The sequence below is a fragment of the Glycine max genome, chromosome 16, assembly GCF_000004515.6.
Source record: "Glycine max cultivar Williams 82 chromosome 16, Glycine_max_v4.0, whole genome shotgun sequence".
Lineage (NCBI taxonomy): Eukaryota > Viridiplantae > Streptophyta > Magnoliopsida > Fabales > Fabaceae > Glycine > Glycine max.
The window spans coordinates 1,095,723-1,107,570 of record NC_038252.2 but is presented as its reverse complement, the minus strand read 5'-3'; the positions used below and the strand labels follow the sequence as shown (position 1 = coordinate 1,107,570).

Sequence of the window (11,848 nt, the reverse complement as noted above, 5' to 3'; positions counted from 1 at the left end):
AAAAATAAAATAAATAGTTATATTTCCACGTTTTCATTTGCACCGAAGATGATGAGCATTGATGGGCCTGCGACAAAAACCAAAAGGTCACAAGAATCCAACATGTATCGTACCTGTAAGTTATCATGATTCATGACCTTACCATCTAATAACTAATTAACCAATGTATCTATAAAGTACGTACGTAATATCTCGTCCTTTAAATGGTTTTATTTGTAAATTTAGTTCAAATGACTTTGCATTCTATGTACAATTTTGAACATTACTTTCATCTTATGACATTGGCTGGATTGAAAAAGAATGAAACTAACAATGTTTTATTTAGTTGACGAATAATTTGATTTCTTAAGCATATAGACACGGTGACGAGAAATTCATTCTTAAGCATAAACTTTATTAGAAGACAAAACCCACTCTTAACTTATACCACAAAAGGAATTAACAATGGCTGAGGATTAGAAAATACACTTGGCAGAAAAGGGAATGCAATTGCAGGCAAATGGTGGACCTTGTTTTAGGTGAGAGTAGATTTTCAATTTCAATATTAGTTTGCTGTAATGGGTACAAGGTACTTGAGTGTATATAAATGGATTGTTTGGACTCAGTGGAAAGTCAAGACTTGATGGAGGGGTCTTAGTTTAGTCCTATGACACGGATGGTTAACGTAATTCATGGACCCAATTATGGAGCCACAATTGTTTATTGGAGCATTAATTGCCAAAGCTGGTTGCACAAAAAAAGAAGACGTACAAGTATCAATTTCTCATGTAAAATGGTAAAGAATTTAATTTTCATATGCATTATCAATTCGAATAGATTGCTATCCTGTCAATAAAATGAAAATTTATCTTATACATTATTATAAAATAATGTAAACAATTTTGACAATGACTTCAAACAGTTAAACCTTGTGTATAGCAAATTTTGTTAAGTAGACACTTTTTTTTTACTTTGGGAATAATAAAGATGTGTTTGTTTTGTACTTGGTGTGTGAAATGAGAGAAAACATTGAGAATAGTTTATGAAGTCGAGCACTAGAGTCTTGTACTGCTAGACTGAAAGAGCTTCCTTGTTCAATGGCTCCATTTGGCTCCTTGGTCATTCTCCCCTTTTTGTTGATAGCAACAGTGACTTGTTCTACTTCAGAGAAGGAAAATAGTAAAACTTTCATAGTCCAAGTCCACCACCAAACCAAGCCTTCCATATTCCCTACCCACAAACACTGGTACGACTCCTCCCTCTCTTCCATTTCCACCACCGCTTCTGTTATACACACCTACGACACCGTTTTTCATGGCTTCTCCGCAAAGCTCTCACCTTCAGAGGCACAGAAGCTGCAATCACTCGGCCACGTCATCACTCTCATTCCCGAACAGCTTCGTTCCCTTCACACCACGCGCTCCCCTGAGTTTCTCGGCTTAACTACCGCCGACAGGACCGGCTTGCTCCACGAGACCGATTTCGGCTCGGATCTCGTCATCGGAGTTATCGACACCGGAATCTGGCCGGAGCGCCAGAGCTTCAACGACCGCGACCTCGGCCCCGTTCCCGCCAAATGGAGGGGAAAGTGCGTCGCCGGACAAAATTTTCCGGCCACTTCCTGCAACCGGAAACTCATCGGCGCCAGGTGGTTCTCCGGCGGATACGAGGCCACCAACGGGAAGATGAATGAGACCACTGAGTTCCGCTCGCCGAGAGACTCCGACGGCCACGGCACGCACACGGCGTCCATTGCCGCCGGGAGATACGTCTCGCCAGCGTCCACGTTAGGGTACGCCAAGGGCGTCGCCGCCGGCATGGCGCCGAAGGCGCGGCTCGCGGTGTATAAAGTCTGCTGGAACGGCGGTTGCTTTGACTCCGACATTCTCGCTGCCTTCGACGCCGCCGTGTCCGACGGCGTCGACGTGGCGTCGCTGAGCGTCGGAGGTGTTGTGGTACCTTACCATCTCGATGTCATTGCTATTGGCGCCTTCGCCGCCGCCTCCGCCGGCGTTTTTGTCTCCGCCTCCGCGGGAAACGGTGGTCCCGGCGGACTCACGGTGACCAATGTGGCGCCTTGGGTGACCACCGTTGGTGCCGGAACCTTAGACAGAGATTTCCCGGCGAATGTGAAGCTTGGAAGTGGAAAAATAGTACCTGGAATTAGTATTTATGGTGGACCGGGTCTAACTCCGGGTCGAATGTATCCAATTGTTTATGCGGGTGTTGAACAATTTGGCGGTGGTGGTGATGGGTATTCATCATCACTTTGTTTAGAAGGTTCCTTGGATCCTAAGTTTGTAAAAGGAAAAATTGTTGTGTGTGATAGAGGGATTAATTCAAGAGCTGCCAAAGGTGAACAAGTTAAGAAAAATGGAGGAGTTGGCATGATTTTGGCCAATGGTGTGTTTGATGGTGAAGGATTAGTAGCTGATTGCCACGTATTACCTGCCACGGCGGTTGGCGCCACTGCCGGGGACGAAATCCGGAGTTACATCGGGAATTCACGGACGCCGGCCACAGCGACAATCGTGTTCAAGGGAACAAGACTAGGGGTTAGGCCAGCACCTGTGGTGGCATCATTTTCAGCAAGAGGGCCAAACCCTGTGTCTCCAGAGATTCTGAAGCCCGATGTAATAGCCCCAGGGTTGAACATTCTTGCAGCTTGGCCTGATCATGTTGGACCCTCTGGGGTACCCTCTGATGGACGCAGGACTGAGTTCAACATCCTCTCTGGGACTTCAATGGCTTGTCCTCATGTTTCTGGTTTGGCTGCTTTGTTGAAAGCAGCCCATCCTGATTGGAGTCCTGCTTCTATTAGGTCTGCTTTGATGACCACTGCTTACACTGTGGACAACAAGGGTGATCCCATCTTGGATGAGTCCACTGGGAATGTTTCTTCAGTGTTTGATTATGGTGCTGGCCATGTTCACCCCGTCAAGGCCATGAACCCTGGCTTGGTTTATGATATCTCCTCTAATGATTATGTGAATTTCTTGTGTAATTCAAATTACACCACCAACACTATCCGTGTCATCACTAGAAGGAATGCTGATTGCAGTGGGGCTAAAAGGGCAGGACATTCTGGGAACCTCAATTACCCTTCATTGTCTGCAGTGTTTCAGCTATATGGAAAGAAGAGAATGGCTACACATTTTATTAGGACTGTGACCAATGTTGGGGACCCTAGTTCAGTGTACAAGGTCACTGTTAAGCCGCCACGCGGAACGGTGGTCACCGTGAAGCCGGACACCTTGAATTTCAGGAGGGTGGGGCAGAAGCTCAACTTTCTTGTCAGGGTTCAAATTAGGGCTGTTAAGCTTTCTCCGGGTGGTTCTAGTGTGAAGAGTGGCTTCATAGTTTGGTCTGATGGGAAGCATACTGTCACAAGTCCCCTTGTTGTGACGATGCAGCAGCCTCTGGATTAGTGGATTGAGGTTTTGGGTGTAGAAATTTTGGGTATTTATCCATCTTGGATAATATCGTATTTTAAAAATAAAAAAAAGCTCTATGTGCTTAATAGAGAATGTGTTTGTGAAGGTGTTCCATTTGTAAGAACTGGAGGAAGGATGGTTTGTTAGAGAGAGCGTGATGGTGGTGCTGTCAAAAGGGGGGAAAGTTATCATCAAAGACAAAGGTATGGTGGAAGTATATCTTTCATGTTGTATAATTAAGAATGTTTGTAGAAAATGTTGTTTTTAGAAGAGGATAAGAATATTTTGGAAGGTTCCTTTCCTTTTTGAATGATGCTGTCTGTTGAATCCTTTGAAATTTTTTAATATCTTGATCAGTCAAATATTTGGTAAACCCATGTGGATAGAGACGGTAGTGTTATATCCTGCAAGAAACTTAGCTGGTTGAGCAACCAAATCTTTAAACGAAGTGTTTTTTGTTTTAAAGTGGGAAAGAATTGATTTTTGATGGAATTAATTTTGAATTGTAAAATGATTGACATGTGTATTTAAATTGATTTCGATAAATACATTTCACATAAAAATGTGTCTATGATATAGAAAATTCATTTTGGTGTAAACCAAACATTCCGTAGGTACTGCACAGAAGCCACGCTAGGATCATTACAACAGGACAAAAAAAAACTAGACAAATATTTGGGGTTGTCTTATTTTCTTTCTTTTTCTTCAGCACTTATCACGTGATTGCTGCAACTGTGCGATAAATCCATGGCAGGATCTATCAGGATAGATATGCATTGTCTGATTGGTGAAGAATAGACGTATTCAGGGGTATCTCATATTCTAAATTTTAAGATCAAGTATTACAATGCAGTTAAACCAAAGATATCAAAATTCTAAAGTTTTAGTCACCTTGTAAACAATAAATGAAAGGTTGCATATTGATTTCTTATAATATTTCATATGTATAATACGGATCCAAAAACAAAATAAAATGTGTGTAATTCAGATTAGTTAACGATATCCAATGAGTATCCACCTGGAACCACTGTGATTCCTTAGCTGCAGCCTGCAATGTCTACTGTCTAATACTAATGTGTATTTGGGAAGTAATTGAATTCAACCCAAACGAACTTTTAGATGAAAATTATAACATAATTGTTTTGACATTTATGATTTGAAAAGTGACTTTCCTATTCAACGTGATTTCAATTCTTATCCAAACACATACTATTAACCACTGAGACATGGAAAAATAAAAATAATAAATTTTGGCCTCAAGTTATTGATGTAAACTTTTAGCTCGCTTAGTTCTTGCAAGATTCCCAATAAATGTACAGGGCTGGTCGTACTGAGAATTCAAATTTGCGGATGCATCAAAACTGAAATTGGCCATGCAATGACGCAAGACAATCTGCATTCAAATGATGAAGGTTGAATTGAAATTTTGAAAATAGCTAACTTAGACGTTCCAACAAAGCTTCTTAGTTGGACAAAAAAAGAAAAGAAATTGGTTTGCCAACCGTGGCCCAACATCATGAGAATTCTTTTCAAGCTGCTTATCGCGTGTGTATCATTCGGTGTTCCCTATTGTCTTTTGCTTTTTCCTTCTTATAATCTCTTAACACAAAAGCAATACCAAAAAGATATCTTATATTGACGTGGATAAATAGGAAAGCGTCCCTTGGTTTTTTCAATTCAAATAGAGAGGGAGAGAAAAAAAACTTCTTTTTTTGGATTAAAAATATTAAAAGAAAGAAACGAAAGGAATTGGTTAGAAATGGAAGTAGGCATTTGATTCCCTTAAAGTGAAGGATGTAACAATGAAGATCTAAGTAAAATTTTGAAACTGTTAATGTGAAAACTAACAATTGAGATGCACATAAGAACACGTGTATAACAACCATGATAAAATTTATTTCATTGATTTTTTTTATCAATAATTATAGTTGTGTGTGGATTCTCTTTGGAAAAGTTTCAATAGGAGATAGATTTATCACTTAACCTCTAAAATTAACCACACCTATCTTTCTCTGTGTATTTTTCTTCCACTGAAAATTTGCAGCACTGGAAAAATAGACGTTCGTAAGAGTTTTGCATTTACCCTTTTATATTACTCCACTCACTTTAACAAAGTCAAATTTGATTTTTGTAGAACTGTACACCCATTAATAGGATATGTGTGACCCTCACAGCCCATTAAGAGTTTGCCAACTCATCCAAAAGAAGAAAAAAGATAAATGAAACTTTGCTTTAGAGATTTTTTAGCATATTTTTATTGTTTATAGCAATCAGTATTCAAGTAATTATTTCTGACTTATAAAAATCTTTAAAAAAAAAAAAAGAATGACCAGATGAAAAGTAGAGAGAAATTGAAAACTGAGTATTGTGATGCCCATAACAAAATGGGCTGAACTGAAGTACTTAGCCCAAAGGTGTTTACTACTAACCGGGACACTTCTACAATCCGAGAAACACTATGAAAAATAGGGCAGCTAAAAAAACTAATTTTAAAAAATAAATATAAATATAACTAGTTATATAAAAGTATAATCAATTTTATAGTTATGATTGTTTCAAATAATTTATTTTTATTTAAAAATAATTATAAAAATATAACTAATTTTATAAAAATGGTTATTTCAAATTACTTATTTTTATTCATTCATAACCAATTTTATGATTGATTTTAAATATAACTTGTTATATAACTAGTTTATTCATATTTGATTATATACTATTTAAAAAAAATAACTGGTTATTTCAAATTATAACTAGTTATGATTATACTCACTTATAATTTAGTTATGATTGTAGTTATATAAATTCTCAAACTATGAACATCCCTATTGAAAATGAAACAGATTTTTGGATATGAGTTTGATAAGTTGGACACTTTACACGCCCAAAATGTTCTATTGGCCCAAATTTTGCTATTAAATTAAGCACAGTTCTATGGGCCACAATTTCTTGAGTTCTTATGTCTTTCTCAGCTTCTTGACCCGTAAAACAACTTTTCTCCATCCGAGAAGAGAAAAAGTCATTTGCTAAATATCAGGTTTCATATAACTGAATAAGAAATTTACCATCTGTATTTTTATTTGAAACCTCCGGTCAAAGTCTGTAATTAGTCTTTAACTTCTCATTAAAAAAAAGTTTCACATATAAATGTTCAGTAGGAATATCTAATTTTATGTTGATATGCAATCTATCAAGATTTTTTGTTTGCGCCAACCAAAATGTTCAACCAGTTGTGAATTCCAGTTTTATCCGCAAAATAGTTTTGTATTTTTTTTTTTGGTTGTTATATAATATGGCTAAAACTCTGTTGAGATTGCAAGTATAAAACGTATTTCGAATTAATAGATTGCAACCAGTTTTGTTTTTTTTTTTTAAATGCATTGCGAGTATAAAACGTGTTTCGAATTAATAAAGTTCTTACAAAAATTTCTCTATAAAAATGCCAGTGAGATTTTATTTCCTTTCAGTATCAACAAGTACATAAATAAATGCAGAAGCGTTAAATGTTCGGAGTACGTCTCATCTCATTTTTTTGGACCCTCATAGTATCATTTTGAAAAGATTCCATGACCCAATAAAGCTTTTTCACATACTCCCTTTATTTTAAAATAATTATAATATTCAGTAAAAAAAATATAATATAAATTTGGAAATATCAAGTTGTATGATTATGTTATCAGTTAATTTCATTAGCGAACTTCTATTTAGTTATGATATTCAAAAAGTAAAATAAAAAACATAGTTAATGTATTATCTATTTTTAATAGAGAAAATGAATAATTTAACATAAAAAACTTCTAAAACAGAAATTATTTTTAAAAGACAAAATTAATTAAAAAGATGTGATTGATGTTTTTTTTTTTTGTGTGTGTGTGTGTGGCTTCATGATACTATATACAACATGGGTGATCAATTTTTGTCATTGGAAACATGGATTAATTTGTTTGACCAAAATTACGATTAAGAGGTGAAAAACAATATGAACATCAATGATTACTCTTATCTTCAATTAGATACAGTAAAAACTAGAGCCAGACATTTGAATCTGGGTTCATGGGCCCTCGTGGGTTTTTTACAATTTAATATAATAATAATAATGTTAATAAATAAGAGGTATAAACTGAATAAAAATTAAATTTAAAAATTTTTATATGATTCAATAATTGTAAATGGTGATATAATATTTCGATTTAGTATAAAATTATAGATTAAATAAATATGATGTAAATGTTTTTTAGGTGACTTAAGATACAAATTATGTTATATTTTTTATGAATAATATTTTTTTATTACATAATTCATAGTTAATTTTTAAAAAGGTTTAAAATGAATCATATTACATTTTAAAATATAATTTTCTGTTTTTTAATCAAATGTGAGCCGGCCAGCTAATCCCAGGACAATAAAACCATTTAAAATGTGAATTTGTATAAGAACCTACACTGGCATGACAAAAAAATTGGGTAGCATCATTTTCATCACCAAGGTGTAAATTTGGACATCATCACTATCATGGACTGAGAAAGCAACCCAATAGTTCTATGAGAACTGTACCTGTAATTAAGTGGAAGATTCGTGTAGGACCAAAAAAAGAAGAAGAAAAAGAAATATGGAAGATTCATGTATTTTGTTAAGGGGAGAGCGTGTCTGTTCTCAATTTGGATTTTTGCATCAAATTGCAGCGCAGAAAACGACAAGACATCTATTTTTTAATTAGGCATGAGAAAAGTTAGAAGTGTCCCATTTTTACCCACGCAAATATCAATCGATGCTACATGAACATGAGTGTTGCACATCAATTAATATTAGTGTCAATGGAATCAAAGAGTTAGGAAGAGAATTAATTAGATTAAGTGAACTTGGCGTTGTGTGTAGTGAGACAATTGAGTTAAAAAAATATCAACTTGATCTACAACTTGTCCAATGGCTTAAAAGTGGATTAAATTATAAACTTGAAAGGATTTCTCGATAATATCGGTGATTACTAGTGAGACGATTATGTAAATTTTCGGACATCTATCTTTTCGCTCTTCTTAAGTTAACGTAACTTTCTCCACCTAATTTTTTAGTTGCGAATATTACTTGCTTCCTTCCATTCGTAATGAATAATATATCATATTCTTTTTTTAATAAACTATTCCAACCTTTTATTTTCATGGCCCAATTAATTACTAAACATAATTTCTTTAAGCAACTAGCTACGAATATCATAAAATATTCCAAAATTAATGCTTAGGAAGTGGCGAACGTTCTTCTAATATGGCGTTGTCTGAAAAAATAGTGGAGGAACACACATTTGACTCCTTATTTATATGACAAATGGGTTTAAAAAAAATATCAACTTGATCAAGTGGCGTAAAATAAAGTATAAAATAGAACTTGATCATAAGGATTTGTTGATAATTGATCCGGTTATTACAAGTGAGACTTTAGTGTAGATTTATGTGCATCTACATTCTGCTTTTCTCTATTTTTAAAGTTTCTGTTTAAAGAAAAAATATTGTATAATTTGAAATCACTACGTGTTTATGATCTTCAACAATCTTAATATATTATATATTCAAGTTTTATTAATTACTTTTTCTTGTAAATTAAAAAATGTATCAACAGATCATATAAATGTTGATTGAGATTATAAACACATTATAAATCTAGACCACACGATATTTTTTATTTCGTGTAAGGAAGAATATTACTTCCTTCTGTTGGTAATGAATAGCACGTGATTAAAAAAAAATAAAGAAACTGTTTAAACCTTTTATTTTTATAGCTCAATAATTATTAAGCATAAGCTAGCTGCGAATACGTGAAATTCAAAAAATAAATGCATGGGATTAATTAGGAGGTGACGAACTCATAATATGTTGCATCATCTTAAAAATTTAAATAAGAAAGTTGCGAGTCTCTATTTTTGTTTCTTTGCCCTTTGTTTTTTCAAGGAAGGAAATAGTTTAAAAAAAAAGTTGTTTGGAATCATAATCAGCAGCAGAGAAAATCAGAATTCTTTTACCTGGTTTAATACCTTTCCTAAAATCACAATATCAAATCAATAGAACTCCCTAAACAATATTAACAACAAAAGCTAATTAATCATGAAAATCGAACTGTTTGGTTAACTTCACTCACATGTAACTTGAATCTTTGTATTCTAGTGAATAATCATAAACAATTAGTTAAATACAGGTCATTCAACAGCACATGAATAAATGAATGTTATCCTTTTCCTAGTTTCCTTCCATGCTACCTCAATATTATGACACAAGACTCGTTTCTAATTAAAATTGATAGTGGATTGGGCATGGGCCATGGTTTTTTTCATTTAAAGTTCCAACCCAGCCCATGGGCCACCCATTTGTTGCCTTCGTACGGGAGACAGCTACAGAGTGGGCCCCCAATGGGTCTGGTGGGACCACATATGACCATGTTTTTCTTTATCAAAAGATCACAGCCGTTGAAATCTTAGTCATAGGTCAGCAAAGCCAGATAAAGTCAACACTGCGGACGTTTTGTTCGAGTGTCTTGGCAAAGAAATTATTAAGTAATCTTGTACTATTATTTATTTATGGTCTTGATTATTCTTATATAACACATATTTAAATTTTTAATTTATAAAATAAATAAATAATACTTAATTATTAGTCATGTAAAAATTAATCGAAATCATAATTTAAGATTACCTATTTTTTTTGTCTATGGTGTATCTTCTTGCACACTTGGTTCACCCACTTGCCCACTTGATCATAATGATGTTTCGTTGTTTAATTGATAATGTACCTCTTTTGACAAAAGTAAGCGTGTACTCCACGTGTCTAAGTTGATAAGGTCAAACTGTAGTTTACTCGCTTCTTTGAATTTGAGTTAATTAATAGTAGTATTTGATATTTGATATAGTTAATCAATAACCAGTGACGAAGGATTTTATTTATAATTTTTTGTCTTGACAAACTTTTGGTTCGCGATTAGGTAAATTCCATGAAAATTGTTAGAATTTGAGATTAAAAAAATATGACATTTAAATTATGATTTACTTGCGTGACTATTGAGAGATGGTGTAAGTCCCATCTTCTATAGATTTTGGTTTTCCATTAATATGACATTTAAATTATGATTCATTGATTTATTATTAGAAGTGGAACTACGTCTCGTACTGTTTTGACCTTAGTTTTAAATGGTCATGGAATTGATGATGGTACGTACTTTAATTTGGGTTGATCCTTGAATAATCAAGATGGCTTTCTCTCTCAACTGAACCTAAACGCCTTCGTCTTCCCAAAATTCAGGAACAGCATGTGGTTGTGACTAACCTTTTGTTTCTTCCTTTGGCTGACACATATAATACTCCCATTATCTGAAGAATCCAAGAGAAAAAGAAAACAAAGATAAAGTGCATTCAAACATAAAGAAAACAATCAAATGAAAAAAAATATTGTATATAATGTGCAATTGAATTAAATTAAAGAATCTTGAATTAATAAGAATTTGCGGGAATAAAAAATAAAGAAGAAAATGTAAATAGTGACTATCCTCATTTTTTAAGTATACTACTATCCGCATCACACTAGGTCAATCTTAATAGATTAACAATTATCCTCATAAGTGTTTTTGTGGATATCCATTGAATTTGAATCTAATAATTATAACATAAAAAGTCAATTATGTTTAAGTTAAAATCATTTACAAATTAAGTGGTGAAATTTTAACTTGAAATTAAGATATTATTTAAAGTCAAACAGGCACATACTACCCGAAAAGATTATGGGCCCATTTGTTTAAGTTTATTTAAAAAAAACATTTTTTAATAAAATAAGTATTTTTTATTTTTTAATGTGCTTGCGTAAATTATTTTTAAAAATATAATTTTTTAAGAAGTAAATTATATTTGTTTCTTAAAAAAATAGTTTTTAAAAAAATTATTTTTTAATTAATTTTTTAAGTTTAAACAAATTAGATCCTATATGTCTTTATCTAGATCATTTATTCTCATTTTAATTTTTTTTTGTTTCTTTAATTTAATCTTATGTAATAGCATGTATTTTTAATTATTTCAAAGATCTATCATAAAGTACTAAGTAATTGATTTAATTATAATGACCATCATCTGTTTTGTTTTTATAAAACTTTACATTTTTCTTTTTTTATATTACTTTTAATCTCATATGTTAATTATGCTAAACTTCCGTTAATAAATTTAATAAAAGAAAAAAAAGATATTTATTTATGAAAGAAAAAATAAAAGCTAAACAAATAATGTTTAAATCGTTACATGGAGAATTTTATCTATAACTATTTTAATACTCAATTTAAATCTTAATTCAACTTGTTGAAATTAATATGAACTATTTTACATATATACACTTTTTGTTATTTTTTTAACGTGGAACAATTTAAAAATTAAAATAAATAAATAATGATAATTTAGACCCAAAAAATCATTA

General features: G+C 33.2%; 1 protein-coding gene across 1 annotated transcript; it reads left to right on the top strand.

Annotated features, from left to right (window-relative positions):
• The first annotated feature begins 786 nt into the window (after positions 1 to 786).
• Positions 787 to 3,723, top strand: LOC100808511 (subtilisin-like protease SBT1.5). Its single transcript, XM_003547825.5, has one exon. The coding sequence runs from the start codon at positions 1,077 to 1,079 to the stop codon at positions 3,405 to 3,407; it is 2,331 nt and encodes a 776-aa protein (XP_003547873.1). The 5' UTR covers positions 787 to 1,076; the 3' UTR covers positions 3,408 to 3,723.
• The last annotated feature ends 8,125 nt before the right edge of the window (positions 3,724 to 11,848 follow it).

Excerpts from the sequence above, each read along its gene's own strand:
- LOC100808511 (XM_003547825.5), top strand. The coding sequence starts at position 1,077 with ATGGCTCCATTTGGCTCCTTGGTCATTCTCCCCTTTTTGTTGATAGCA.